This window comes from Squalius cephalus, assembly GCF_949319135.1.
Source record: "Squalius cephalus genome assembly, chromosome: 13".
Lineage (NCBI taxonomy): Eukaryota > Metazoa > Chordata > Actinopteri > Cypriniformes > Leuciscidae > Squalius > Squalius cephalus.
The window spans coordinates 32,172,864-32,188,239 of NC_137134.1; the positions used below are offsets into that span (position 1 = coordinate 32,172,864).

Genomic DNA, 15,376 nt, shown 5'->3' on the forward strand with positions numbered 1-15,376 from the left:
TAGTATTATTGTTATATTATATTATAAAAATATTATTGTTAGTAGTATTATTATATTATTATAAAAAAATAACAGATGATGTATAAGTAAACATTATGTAATTACTTAATGATGTAATAAGTAAACATAATACATAACATAATAATATGTAAATGTGAATAACAACATAATAAACATATGTAACATTGGATAGCAATTTCGCCAAGCAAATATCAAGAAATAGGTAGCAGCAAAATCCGCGATGGGACTGAGCTCGAATACTGCGGTGACGGCACAGATTGCTCTCCTGTCTCCCGCATTCACGCGTGGAGTGTGTGCGGGGATTGCCACCGTAAAATAATCAGTAAAAACGAAAAACATTTAAAATTAGACATGAGTTAAGCTCTTGGTTGGAAGTTTAACGTCTAATCACACTAATGATGTTAACAAATAATTTCGTGATCAGTTGTGGTCTTGACCGGTCTTGAAATAAATTCCCCTCTTCGTCTGAGACCGAGTGAAAATGCGGTCGATTCTAAGACGAGAGCAAGACCTTTAAAAAGTCTAACAGAGATACATGTCTGAAAGATGGCTTTCATCAAAATGTCAATGCTGATCAACACACTTTAAACAATGAAATGTAAATCTCAACCAAAATGATGGTTTGGATCAAAACTCAACATTGTATCAATGTCTAGGCTACCATCTGACTTTTTACGATTTTCAATGATTAATTGTACGTTTAAATGTTGTCTTTGTTTCTCTGATAATGTTATTTGATTGCTGGATATTATACCATCTGTTTTCTTTTAACTTTGTCATTGGTCTTGTCTGTGTTTGTATGTAAATGAGTTTCGTTTCAAGAAATTCTTATTTTAGTACAATAAATAAATAAATAAATCGTCTCGGTTACGGATGTAACCCTCGTTCCCTGAGTGGGAACGGAGACGTTACGTCGGATGACGACGATTGGGGTTTCGCCTAGAAGCCTATCACCTTCGAGTATATAAAAACGAGCCAATGGCAATGAAATGCCATGGGTCTGCGGAATTTGCATAGCGTAACTCCGCCCGCCGCAGGGGGTATATAAGGAAGTACGCTGCACAAATGCAGATATGTCTTCGCTGAGGAGCCGAGACTGGCCCCAGGCGTTTTTCAGCGGTACAGCGGAAGTGGCAGGAAGACGTTACATCCGTAACCGAGACGTTCCCTTTCGTGGTCACTCCGAGTTACGTCGGATGACGACGATTGGGGTTCCAGTCTAATCACGCCACCTCGGCTGTCTTCCAGTGCCCTGCGTAAGTCTGAGCTCCCTGTTGTGAGACTAGCACGAACGAAGGAGTCCTACTTAACACAGGGATACCAAGGTACACTGGGAAGCATATCTCCAGAGAGAAATATGCAATTATGCCCAGCCATTAATGGGGGGGACTTAGAATACACATATGACCCGGAGGGCTGCATATGGAAAATCACTGGGGTGTCCAGCCGCAGGTGGAATTTTAAACCCCAGGGGTGGCAAGGTGGCTTGCCAAGGGAAAGACACACGCTCACAAGGAGACTTACAGTGGAAAACACATGTAGGGGTCGCCCAGAGGGGGAACCATGCACATGGAGGCACCTAGTCAAGCGCAAAAGCTGTGTTATGGAAATTGGCATAACTCAGGCGATGACGTAACCAGTGCTGGAGGAACTCAGAGCTTATCAGACTCACCTGAGGAGAATATCGCACGTATCCCGTCCGTAGAGAGGAATGGCGAGCAAGCGAAGACACCTGAGCAGAATCTAGCACCGGCTGGTTGAAGCGAGTACATGAGAAGAAACTGGCTCTACTCGGAGATTATAGAATCTCGCAAATGTGTTGGGTGTCGCCCAGCCTGCAGCTCTACAAATGTCTGTTAGCGAGGCGCCATGCGCTAGAGCCCAAGAGGAAGCCACACTACGTGTGGAGTGGGCTTTCACACCAAGGGGGCACGGACGACCTTGCTGCTGGTATGCCAGAGCAATGGTATCCACTATCCAGTGAGATAACCTTTGCTTTGAGAGAGCCTTTCCCTTCAGCTTCCCACCATGACAGACAAAGAGCTGGTCTGAGGTCCTGAACACCACGTTCTGTCTACGTAAGCACGGAGGGCGCGTACTGGACAGAGCAGTGCCAAGGCTGGGTCTGCCTCCTCCAAGGGCAGCGCTTGCAGGTTCACTACCTGGTCTCGAAAGGGTGTGGTAGGAACCTTGGGCACGTATCCAAGCCGGGGTCTCAGGATCACGTGAGAGTTAGCCGGCCCGAATTCCAGGCACGCTTCGTCAACCGAGAATGCCTGCAGGTCCCCTACCCTCTTGATGGAGGCCAATGCAACCAGGAGCGCTGTCTTCATTGACAGGAACTTAAGCTCCACTGACTGTAAAGGCTCAAATGGAGCACTCTGCAGGGCAGTTAGAACCACTGAGAGGTCCCAAGAGGGTACGAGGGGAGGACGAGGAGGATTTAGTCTCCTCGCTCCCCTCAGGAACCTGACGATCAGGTCGTGCTTTCCCAGAGACTTACCATCAACTGCTTCGTGATGTGCGGCAATGGCGGCAACATACACTTTCAGGGTGGAGGGGGACAGCCTTCGCTCCAACCCTTCTTGCAGGAAGGAAAGCACGACACTGATCGGGCATTTCGTGGGTTCTTGATGTTTAGAAGAACACCAGTTGACGAAGAGGTTCCACTTCAACGCATAGGCATGTCTCGTGGACGATGCTCTAGCGGAAGTGATGGTAGCCACCACCGGAGGTGGTAGGGTACTCAAACCTGCCTCGTCCCGTCCAGGAGCCACACGTGGAGGTTCCAAAGATCGGGACGAGGGTGCCATAAGGTGCCCCGTCCCTGAGAAAGGAGGTCCTTCCTCAGAGGAATTGGCCAGGGAGGTGCTGTCGCGAGGAGTACTAGTTCGGAGAACCAGGTCCGGTTGGGCCAATACGGGGCAACCAAAATGACCTGCTCCTCGTCCTCCCTGATCTTGCGCAAGGTCTGCGCAAGAAGGCTCACTGGGGGAAACGCATACTTGCGTAGGCCCCGCGGCCAGCTGTGCGCCAGTGCATCCGTGCCGAGCGTGCCCTCGGTCAGGGAATAAAACAGGTCGCAATGGGACGAGTCGTGGGAGGCAAACAGGTCTACCTGTGCGTCGCCGAACTGATCCCAAATCAGCTGGACCGTCTGGGGATGGATTCGCCATTCTCCAGCGAGAGGCCGAACTCGAGACAGCTCGTCGGCCGCCTGGTTCAGGTGTCCCGGGATATAAATGGCTCGAAGCGACCTCAGATGCTTCTGACTCCATATGAGGAGGTGGCGAGCGAGTTGCGACATACGGCGGGAGCGTAGACCACCCTGGTGGTTGATGTACGCTACTGTTGCGGTATTGTCTGATCGGACTAGTACGTGCTGGCCCCTGAGCAGCGCATGAAAGCGGTGCAGGGCGAGACGTACAGCCAGCAACTCGAGGCAATTGACATGCCAGAGGCGCTGGGGTCCTGTCCAGGAGCCCGCGGCAGCATGACCATTGCACATGGTGCCCCAGCCCGTGTTGGAGGCATCTGTTGATACAACAACATGCCGGGAAACTCGTTCTAAGGGCACTCCGGCCCGTAGAAAATTGAGGTTCGCCCACGGGGTGAAGGTCTGACGGCAGGCCGGAGTCACTGGGACTCGGAGCGTGCCGTGTTGCCATGCCCACCTCGGGACTCGATCGCGAAGCCAAAGCTGAAGCGGTCTCATATGAAGCAATCCCAGCGGCGTTACTGCGGCTGCGGATGCCATATGCCCCAGGAGCCTCTGAAATAGTTTCAGTGGAACCGCACTCTTGCCCTCGAATTGGTGAAGACAAGTCAGCAGTGACTGCGCGCGCTCGCTCGTAAGCTGCGCGCACATGGCGACCGAGTTGATCTCCATACCGAGAAAAGAGATCCTCTGCACGGGGCAGAGTTTGCTCTTCTCCCAGTTGACCCGAAGGCCCAGACGAACTAGGTGCCGGAGCACTAAGTCCCTGTGTTCGCAAACCTGGTCTCGAGAGTGAGCTAGGATCAGCCAGTCGTCGAGATAGTTCAGGATGCGAACCCCGTGTTCCCGGAGGGGAACAAGGGCTGCCTCGACGACCTTCGTGAAGACGCGAGGAGACAGGGCTAGCCCGAAAGGGAGAACCGCGTACTGGTATGCCTGCCCCTCGAAAGCAAACCGTAGAAACGGTCTGTGTCGAGGTAAAATGGAGACATGGAAGTAGGCGTCCTTCAGGTCGATCGCTGCAAACCAATCCTGCGGCCGCACACACTGGAGGATGTGTTTGGCCGTTAGCATCTTGAACGGCAGCCTGTGAAGGGAGCGGTTCAAGACGCGCAGGTCGAGGATTGGCCGTAACCCACCTGACTTCTTGGGTACAATGAAGTAAGGGCTGTAGAAGCCAGACTTCATTTCGGCTGGAGGGACAATCTCGATCGCACCCTTCGCCAGCAGGGTGGCGACCTCCGCTCTCATGACAGGGGCATTGCCACCGACCATAGTGAAGCGGACTCCCCTGAAGCGGGGAGGAGATCGCGCGAACTGAATCGCGTAGCCGAGCCTGATGGTTCTCGCGACCCAGCAGGCCAGTCTGGGAAGCTCTAGCCAGGCCTCCAGAAAGTGCACCAGCGGGGTCATACGAACCACAGACGTACCGTCGGTGGGGCAGCGAGGCGGAATGACCGGCACCGGCGAGGGTGGCATAGCGGCCCTGTGCGGGGGCACGGTCATTAACCGCGTCCTGCCAGAGGAGGCCAGGGGAGGGCGCGCGTCCCACGGGGGCGTGCTCTGGCAGGGGTCTGGCGACAGAGGGGGATGAGAGGAGCGTGGCCCGTGGGCGGCGCGTGCTGTCATCCCGCAGCTCTGGGACAGAGGAGGGCGACAGTGGCGGGACCCGAGGGTGGCGCGCACTGTGGCCCTCGAGCTCTGTGGGCTCAGGATTGGGGAATTCGATTCTGTCTTTAACCACATTAGGGTGCTGCCCGTCGTGGGACGAGCAGCGGGGAGTGGAGAACAAAAGATTCTCCCCCAGCCCTCCACCGGGGGAAGGAGTGGCCCTGCTACCACCTCCTGGACAGAAGGGAAAGCCAATCCTGAGCTGCCCGTCTCAGGAGCGCCGCTTGGCCTGGCGTTTAGCGGGCGGCGGGGCTGGAGAGGGCCGGGAGCCACAGGAGGGCGCCCTCGGCGGCGAGCAGGCTGAGGATTCTGTACCGGTGGCTTAGCAGCAACAGCACGCCGGGGCAGAATGTGCTTGATCGCCTCAGTCTGCTTCTGGGCAGTCGAGAACTGTTGGGCAAAATCCTCGACTGCACCGCCGAAAAGGCCGGCCTGGGATATGGGAGCGTCAAGCAGACGAGTCCGCTCGGGCTCACGCATATCAGCCAGGTTCAGCCAGAGATGTCTCTCCTGGACCACAGCTGTGGACATCACCAAACCCAGGGAGCGCGCGGTCACCTTCGTCGCCCGGAGAGCGAGGTCGGTGGCGGCGCGCAGCTCATCAAAGAGCCCTGGGTCTGTCCTACCCTCGTGCATGTCACGGAGCATCTTGGCCTGGTAAACCTGCAAGATGGCCATGGCATGCAGAGAAGCAGCTGCCTGTCCCGCCGCTCTGTAAGACTTCGCCACCATAGTAGACGAGAATCTACAGGCTTTGGACGGGTGCTTTGGATCGCCACGTGATGAAGCGCTTGCCGGACACAGCTGCATCGCGACAGAACGTTCAACCATGGGAATCCCAGTGTACCCACAAGCATCAGCTCTATCGAGGGGAGGAAAGGCGGAGAAAGCCGACGAACGATCGCGGGAAGACATGGGAGCCTTCCAGGACTGCGTGACTTCCTCATGCACTTCCGGGAAGAATGGTATTGGGGTTGGGCGGCGACGGGTGTCAGCGGCCGCTCCCAAAAACCAATCATCCAGCCGCGAGCGCACTGGATCAGGTGGCGGGGACCACTCAATACCAATGGCCGCGGCTGCCCGGGAAAGCATGGCGGTCAGCTCGGGATCAGACTCGGACAATGCTGGCGCGCCCGAGGGTGGCAACACAGCCGAATCCTCACTTCCCGAGGACTCGCGCCCACCTTGTGATGCCGCGATCGACATGGTATCTTCCTCTGGAGCTCCAAACGAGACGCGCTGGGGCTCCGAAGAGGGACCAGCGGTCTCAGTTTGTACACTCGCGGGTACCGATGCTGAAGAGGGGTGTGTGGACCGTGGACGTGTCGGCGGTATGTCCCACACAGTCACCCTCAGGTCACCCCGGCCACCAGCCGAAGTACTAGCCCTCTCGGAGTCAGTAGATCGGGGTGTGGGTAGGGGGACTCTCGCTCTGATGAGTTCATTGAGTCTCGACCGCAGCATGGAGATGGTTATATTCCCGCAATGGGAACATGAGTCATCCACGAACGCTGCTTTAGCGTGATCAACGCCCAAACACGCCAAGCAGAGATCGTGCCCATCAGAGAAAAATATCTCGCGACCGCAACCAGAAGTGCACGGGCGAGGCATCTTTAAAAAGACGTGCCACGTGCAATGCTCTTTTTGTGAGAGGATAAACTCCGCGGATGCTGAAGCGAACAGGGAGAAACACACTAACTGTCAGATCACTGAACAGATCAGCAGGGAAGTGAGCACTCGCTGAAATCGCCGTCACACCAACACCGGAGAGTTCGCTCGTCTCGAAGGTAAGAGAAGACTAACTCAGAATATTTGGCTTGCAGGAGTGGAGAAGTTCTCGGCTCCGAAGCGAAAACATATCTGCATTTGTGCAGCGTACTTCCTTATATACCCCCTGCGGCGGGCGGAGTTACGCTATGCAAATTCCGCAGACCCATGGCATTTCATTGCCATTGGCTCGTTTTTATATACTCGAAGGTGATAGGCTTCTAGGCGAAACCCCAATCGTCGTCATCCGACGTAACTCGGAGTGACCACGAAAGGGAACGGATGTTACGCTGTTTAGCTCTTTTATATTTCTTTTTATATTTGCTCATCTCATTTTATATGATTTTATATTTTTCTACTGTCAAATATTATGTTGTGTACCGCATTATCTTCACAACTGAGATGAGGGGAAGGTTTCCATTTCAACGAATGCTTTGCTGTGATATAATAATACTTTTTGCATCTGCTCAAAGTCTGTATGTATAAGGTAAGTTTGAGTTTGACATTTCGTCTCATTTTTTATATAAATACTATAAATACTTTACTACCCCTTTTTCTGAAACAAATGCCAATAAAAACAGATTTTATAATGACTGTGAATTTGTCATGGATTTACTGAGTTTGTAATCAGAAGTATAGAGTCTAATCAACTGTTATGTATTTATTTAATATTATTAATAATAATAATAATATTGGATGGTGGCTCTAATCTTGGAATGGTGAATTCCTGGTTAGGACACTAGATGGCACTAGTATAATATGCATACTGCTACTATTTATAAATGCAGTCAGTCACAAAAGCACACTGTGTGGGATGCTGTTCCTAATCGAAGGGAAATCTTACACTATGAACTTTCCATATTGAATAATAATTTTACAATAACTGTATTTGAAGTAACTTTGTTGTGGGTAACACTATACTATTGTCATTGTTACTATTGAAACTATTGTATTTGTGGTGAAGTGGTGAACATTTTCAATAATTCTATATTGTAATAGTGAACTGTTGTCTAAGAAAATAGCATTACACAAGCATAATTGAATCTGTAGGAATATGACCCATCCCTCTAGTGGTCAAATGCTGATGTTTACTACATCTGCAGCACATGTAGGAAGACAGTGAGGTAGTAGATGAAAGTAGCACTTATATACTGCTATATCAATCTTTCTGTATGATTGATCTGAGCTATGTATGAACTGACAGAATCTTTGAGATGGAAATGCTGGAGGGTTTACAATACAGGAGCATTTGTTGGAAATAAATACATAATGTTGGTGAAATGAAGCTTTGTGAAGCACCTTAACTGTATCATAAAATGGTTGACTACTCGAAGCTTTTCAACACAGTGCACACTAACCACATCTTGTGGTCAAAAATGTGGAAAATCTGCCTTTTGGATCCCAGCCATTTTTGATTGTTTCAAATAATAATTCAATTTATTACGAAAACCATATAAGGCAATACAAATATTTAATCTATATAGTAGTCTTTCACGTTTCATTACATACCTAATGTGTATATAAATGTGAATAAATGGATGAGTCTGAGAATAAATATGAAAAAATAAAACATTTACAAATTAATAAAGTAATTGTTTTAATTGAGTAAACTCCCTAAGTGTGTGTTAAAGATTAATAATATTGATTTCAATTAAGTAATATGTGAGGTTCTTGAAACAAATCAGTTTAATTCTCCATTCTCAAACATTTTGATAGAAATTTCACAAATATAAGTACATTTTTAAAAAACGAATTGGTTAGTCTAATACTAAATTATTTTAGTGAAAATAAATGGATATATAAGTGTAAATTTGACCAAATTAACTGTTGAATTTTTAGTCAATTATTTTGGTATGCTCAACCCTCAAGTAGGCTAAATTAAATTCAGAGAATTTATTAAGTTAATAAAGTTAATTATTGCTGTGATATTTACTAAGCCTTTGAATTATTTTTCAGAGTGAATATGCAGGTACGGTAGCGCTGATATAAGTAGATATTATTATTTATTTATTTTTTGTTTATTCCATACAATAAAAGTTGCTGGTGATTCAAACAATTTGATTTTATTTTTTCAACATTGCTGTTTTTATCATATTTACAGTTCCTGTGATTGTGCAGATTTCGAGTTCCTGAAACAGACTAATGTTGTCTAGTTGAAAATCACTATTTTATCATTGGTTATTTAGAAGTCCACTGCTGTGGATCTACTGAAGCTGTGATCCGATTGGTCGTCTCTGCTGTGGTGGGCGTGGCTACTGTCATTGTTCTGGTTTATGACATCAGATCAACAAGAGGAGGAGACTAATGGAAGATCATCAGAACAGCTAATGATAGTTTTTAATGAATGAGAACTCAGTGTCAGAGATGTGTTTTTAAATAACCACAACAACATGTTTGTACATTGCTAGAATTATCTGTACTGTTGATCTATTAGAACCTGTAGAAATGACAATGACAATCATATATGTATTGTACCTGAAAGTACTGTTTGTGTTAGTCCCTTTCAAAACTTGCCCCTTTTGTTATAACATCTGATATTACAAAAGGGATTTTTTTTTTTTTTTTACAAATGCATCTAGTTAACTGAACAACTACCAGATATATCACCTGACCCACAATGCACTTTTTTTTTGAAGAAGTTGGAAATTATGACTTTCGGAGTTGAAATGACCACAGATATATCCATCAGTGGGTAAACTGCACAGTTTCAGCCTTATACTACAGGTGTAATTTATTCCTCAATCACTCTTTTGACTAGTAAACAACCACCCAGAGCACCCTAACCACATAGTAGGGTGCAGTAGCCTACTAATAATAATAATAATTAATTTTATAATTTGTTACATTTATATAGCGCTTTTCTAGGTACTCAAAGCGCTTTAACATGGAAGGGGGAATCTCCTCAACCACCACCAGTGTGCAGCATCCACCTGGATGATGTGACAGCCGCCATATTGCGCCAGAACGCCCAGCACACACCCGCTTACTGGTGGAGAGGAGACAGTGATGAAGCCAATCGGTATATGGGGATGATTTGGAGGCCATGATGGAGAGAGGCCAAGGGGCAAATTTGGCCAGGATGTCAGGGTTACACCCCTACTCTTTTTCCAAAGGACATCCTGGGATTTTTAATGACCACAGGACCTCGGTTTAACGTCTCATCCGAAGGACGTGTTCTAAAAACACCTTATGTTATCAACATCTTATCTGACAGAAGTAGAGCTGCTATTGTCCCAGTCGTGTTTTTCCCGTCTACTGAGGGAGTTTTAATACTGAGTCATCAGTCATGAGACATTACAGCTCAGGTGACACACTTACAAAGACAAAAACAATGTAACAACTGCAAATGAGAAGTTGTTTAAAACTACTACTTTGACAAAATGTCTAGATTGTTAGTGTTGCTACTTATAATCCGCATTAAACCATAAATATCACAACAGAAAACACATTGCATTTATTCTTAAAATGACTCAGACATTGAAAAAAACAGGATGTGTTCTTTATAAAACAAAGGTGTGATATCTAGAATAGTTCTTAGACATAACTTTTTAAAATGACTGCACAGCTTATCTGCAGGTTCACAGCTTGTGGATAAAGTCATGATGCATATGCAAAACAGCATTGTTACGACCGCTAGGGGTCAGCAGGAAAAGGAAGAAAAAGTCTCACTACCAGAGAGATGAAATGAAAAAAAAAAAAGTATAATTTTTAAAAGGGTTTAGCATCAGGGGCAGACAAGGCCAAAATAAAACAATCTTTTTTTATTTTCCCCCCCTCTACAATTCCTAACACACACACACACACACACACACAAAAAAAACCTCCCTAAACCAAAAACAATGTGAAAAGATATTGTTATTAAAGATATTCAAAATAAAATGGCGTCAAACCCCCTACCTCCCTTAATTTGGCAAAAATACAAGAATATTTACAGACGATATACAATTCATAGCAAACAAATGCCAAATCAGAATGCAAAATTGTAGTCAATCAGGCGTGGGTCAAGTTAACAAGAATAATAACAGGTCCAAAATCACACTCACAATCTCTCTGGTATGATACTCTAAGCTAGACAAAACAATGACTCAAGGTAATAGCAAAACAGTCTACAATCAATCACACAATGGCACGATAATGGCAGAGGTTGAGTGTTTCGGCAGCCTTATATCTGGATCAGCAACAAAAGTATCTCAAGAAACCACCCACATGTAACACAAACATGCACATACACAGAGACAACAAGACAGAATGGAATAAATGAACAAATGATTCAGGCTCATATCAATATGATTTTCCATATTTTACAGTGTGACTTGAGACCACCTTAATCAAAGCAGTTAAACCGTTGAATGGCAGAAGTTAAACTTCGTGTGGGCAGAAATGGAAAAACACCCTTCAACCGCGTGCTATTGAAACATCAAGATATATGTGCATGAACACACCACAAACCTCCGACATAAGCTCAAGCAGAAGATGTTTGTCCATCAAACATATCAAACCAATCTCTAAACTAATGCAATTTTACAAAGTCCCATTAATTTGACCAAGTCCTGCTTATTGTATTTTATTGATTATGAGAAAGCTAAGTGTGTGCTTGTTGTTGTGTTTAGACTTTTTCTAATAGAAAACAAAATAGTTTTGAGGCTTTAAGAGTCAAACATGAAAATGCTCCAATGTGCCACTACATTTAGATTTTGCTAGAAGACATTGCTAGAAGACATTGAATTACAAATCAAAGTCTTTAGGACAGCGCTTCATTGGTCCATCTCTCAACGTCACACTTCAAACCCCTCAGAGTCATCCTTCTGTATCTCTGCTGGGATTTTATGAAATTTCTTTCTTTCAGAATTCGTCAGAGGTGTAAAGAGTACCTGAAAACCATATTGAGTAAAAGTACAGATACCTTACAGTGAAAATGACTCCATCACAAGTTACACTTGAGTAAAAGTCTTAGAGTATCTGGTTTTAACAGTACTCATTTACTCATACTGAAAATAGGCTCAAAGATGAACTAGTCCTCAACACCAAAGAGACATGCCAGTGAAAAACAAGAAACAGTCGATCTGTGAGGAGAGCGATCACATTTATTTTCTAAAATCAAAATAAAACTGAACACTTCAATATTGCAATAAATCAAGGCCGCTTAGACATCTACAAATACTCACGTCTCAGTTAAGCTCAGGTGCTCAAAAAGAGCATAAGTAAAAAGGTCTCTTCAATATAATGGATAAATAAAATAATGTTAAGTAAAAAAGTCAAAGCTTACTTGCACTCTACGTCCTGACTTCAGCCTCATCTCATATATGAAACACGTGTGATTCAGCATATAATGCACTCGCATTCGTGTAAAGTAGGCTTGTTGACAAGTTTGTGCGAGTAAGGGCAAAACACACAAGTTATAGTACCTTCAATGCCCTGTAGATGGCGATATCACTTCTTTATCGCAGCAATAAACTGCTGCAGAATAAGTTAGGTGCCATGCAAAATGTAACGAGTAATTGCATTACTTTTCACAAATGTATTGGAGTAAAGAGTACATATACTTGTTCAAAAAGGTACTTAAGTAGAAAGTAAAAGTTGCTAATATCTTTGATACTCAGTAAAACTACAAAGTAACCAAAAGATACTTGAGGACAGTAACTAATACTCCAATACTTTACACCACTGGAATTTGTGCTGAATTCTCTTGCTACTGTACATGTAATGATTCTGAATCCCAAAACTCAAGCACAGACTAAAGGTTCGTAGAGCAAGCTGGATCTGGTATTCAGAAAAAAGGTTTTTGATCATCTACTCATGGCGACAGAAACGTACACCACATCATCCTCTTCCACATGATCTTCTGCTTTTATTTTCTGTATAAAAAACAACAACAAAAAATAATTTTTTTTATCTCACTTTTTTTTGTACGGTATCTCACATTTTCTGACTTTTCTTCTAAGAATTGCCCGCTTGTTTGTTTTTGTTCACTGCAGAGTAAAAAATTATTTAAAATGCAATTGTGACATTTTATCTACAATTCTGACTTTTCTCACAAATGTGAGTTTATATCTCGCAATTCTGCGAAAAAGTCTTAATTGCAAGATATAATCTCGCAATTGTGAGAAAAAAATAAAGAAAAGAAGACACATGTGTAACAGTATAATGGATCTGTGCATCAGGTCTTAAAGTGACAGCAGCCTAATATCCCTGATGCCAAGTATACCGGACTCACCACTGAAACCAAACACACACACACACACACACACAACATAAATAAGGAATAAATGATTACCGATTTATGTGCTTTACTTTTGTAGAATGTTGGCTCAGCGTAAGTGATCTCTTCTGCATAACAGTAATAATAGATTCATTAGAACAACAAAACTATATCTTTGCTAGATGAGTTTACAACTTAGGGCAGTGAAGTTGATTTATTATTGAATTAATGCAGATTTGCAATTTTGTTTTCATGTAGATTGAGAAATGTGCGAGTGAGACATTCAGTGTTATTCAGACATGGACATATATTTTGATATGAGTGTAATAATTGCCAAATTGAATAAAATTACATTTACATTTACAATAAATTTATAACACTATATCAATTCGTTCCATAAAATGGAACTAGAGGCAATTATCTAGGAAATATATGATAATAACTGTGATTAAATGATAGTTAGAGCTTGTTTACAATATTTAGACTGTACATTTAAAATATTATTTATTATAATACTTGTTTAAAATTATAGGTTACACTTGCCTTCTTGATCAGTTTTTCTACATTTCTTGCAGATGCAGAAGATCCCAACGACTGCAGCAACAATCATCAGAGACCCAGCTGTAGAGATCAACACTATCAGAGACAAGTGTGAAGAAGACTGTGTGTCCGGTGCTGTAATGATAAAGAAAGAATTGAATGCATCAGTCTGATCTACAACAGAAGACAGAGATCAGGTCAGTAAACACACACATATATCATCAGTGCTGTGGTACCTGCACATGTGTGACAGAGTGTGTTGATGTCCAGATGTGTGGTCTGGTTGCTGATGGGATTGTTCAGCACACAGCTGTAGGTGTTTTTATCCTGATATTCCACCTCCAGAGGTAGAGAGAGACTGATGCTGAGATCACACACACTGATGCTGGACAATACACTGATTCCTGCGTACCAGGAGAGAGTAACATCACTCACATTCAACACTGATGAACACACCAATGAACATGATGATGATGATGATGAAGAACAATCTCTGGTAATGTTAGGAGTGAAAAGAGGAGCTGGAAAACATGAGAGAATAAACAGAAATTGGTAAATCTAATCAACAATCTCATTTTCATTTCATTGTGTTGAGTGAGTGTTTATAACATCTGTCATCTCAAACTACAAAATTTGTAAACTTTACAGTATGTAAAAAATAAAATAAGAATATGTAAAGGACAAATGATCTCTATACTCACCATAGACAGAAACACTGAATGTTTTTGATGTCAGTTTCGCTCTAGTTATCTCCAGTTGATAAACTCCAGTATGTTCAGTTGTGGTGTTTGTGATGGTCAGAGATCCAGTTTGATCGTCCAGCTTCAGTCTGTCTCTGAATCTCCCATCAGGAACATCATCATACGTGGAGAAGATTCCAGCATCTCTACTGATTTGAGCTATCAGAGAGTTTTCAGCTCCATATTTCCACACAATATCTTCATCTTCATGTATTTCAGTAACATCAGTGTTTAGAGTGACAGAATCTCCCTCCATCACTGACACTGAATCACCAAACACACCTGATGAACAAACATAAAATCAGATGAATCACAGATTAAGGTTCATGTTGTTAATAAGGCCTGAAATTATAGCTGTAATTTGTAACCTTTAAATGTAAGTTGTAGAACAGCAGCAGACACACATAAGTAAATTAAAGATGATTTAAATGAACAAACAGATATTAGTGAACCAATAACTTTCCATTTTCATGTCATGATCAACAGTCATTTAAAACCCACAAAAAATACATGCCATTTGAAAGCAACCGAGGATTACAAAGCCTCCAATAGTTTTAGTTTACATTATTAAGAAATTTCCATTACTTTTCTGTGATTTTTAATCTGAAATGTTAATAGTCATGGAAAATGATTACAATTTCTATACGTTTCCATGACTTTTCAAAATTCCCTGATTTGAGATCATGAACCGAGACCTGAATCCAAAGTAGATCTCACATTAATGTCTCATGAAAGCAGTGTCATTTGAACAGCTTATTGCTCTTGAACTGAAAACATGAAGCCATAAAATGTTTTTATAACTTACCATTCAGACGCCAACAGCACAAACAGAGCAAAACAAACATGTGAAACATTTTCTTTGTCTGTGTCTGAACTACGTACCAAAAACACTCGAACTGTTAATCTGATGTGTGAATCTCAATCGTCCCCTGACAGACTTCGCCCCTCCTATAGTTCGCCCCTCCTCTGAACACATGATGTGTATAGTTATATGATATATAAAGTATGGTTATATATAATTGTTCTTCTGGCCCTCATTACGATTATAACTGTTTGATGACTTTAACTTAATGGCAGAAAACATACATTCCTAATTCTTTATCATTTAACACTGATAGTTTTTGAAATGGCCTGGCTGTATTTAACATGTATCAAAAGAAGAGTATTGAGTGGATCTCCCTGAATTTAATCACAACAGAATGTATTATAGTTATAATAACT

The 15,376-nt window shown here is 43.5% G+C and overlaps 1 protein-coding gene across 1 annotated transcript; it reads right to left on the reverse strand.

Annotated features, from left to right (window-relative positions):
• Positions 1-11,739: 11,739 nt before the first annotated feature.
• LOC307169950 (uncharacterized protein) lies at positions 11,740-15,082 on the reverse strand. The gene is made up of 6 exons (XM_079890835.1): positions 14,961-15,082; positions 14,117-14,437; positions 13,652-13,936; positions 13,419-13,550; positions 12,951-13,003; positions 11,740-12,531 (listed from the first exon to the last, which is right to left on the reverse strand). Exons 1-6 carry the CDS (start codon positions 15,007-15,009, stop codon positions 12,463-12,465), a joined length of 909 nt encoding a protein of 302 aa, XP_079746961.1. The 5' UTR covers positions 15,010-15,082; the 3' UTR covers positions 11,740-12,462.
• Between the last annotated feature and the right edge of the window lie 294 nt (positions 15,083-15,376).

Bases quoted from the DNA above. Each gene is read 5' to 3' on its own strand.
- LOC307169950 (XM_079890835.1), bottom strand. From the start codon at position 15,009: ATGTTTCACATGTTTGTTTTGCTCTGTTTGTGCTGTTGGCGTCTGAAT. The intron at 13,551-13,651 runs GTACCACAGCAC...TTATCATTACAG, and splicing joins ACTCTGTCACACATGTGCAG to CACCGGACACACAGTCTTCT. The intron at 12,532-12,950 runs GTAATCATTTAT...TTTTTTATACAG, and splicing joins AAAGTAAAGCACATAAATCG to AAAATAAAAGCAGAAGATCA.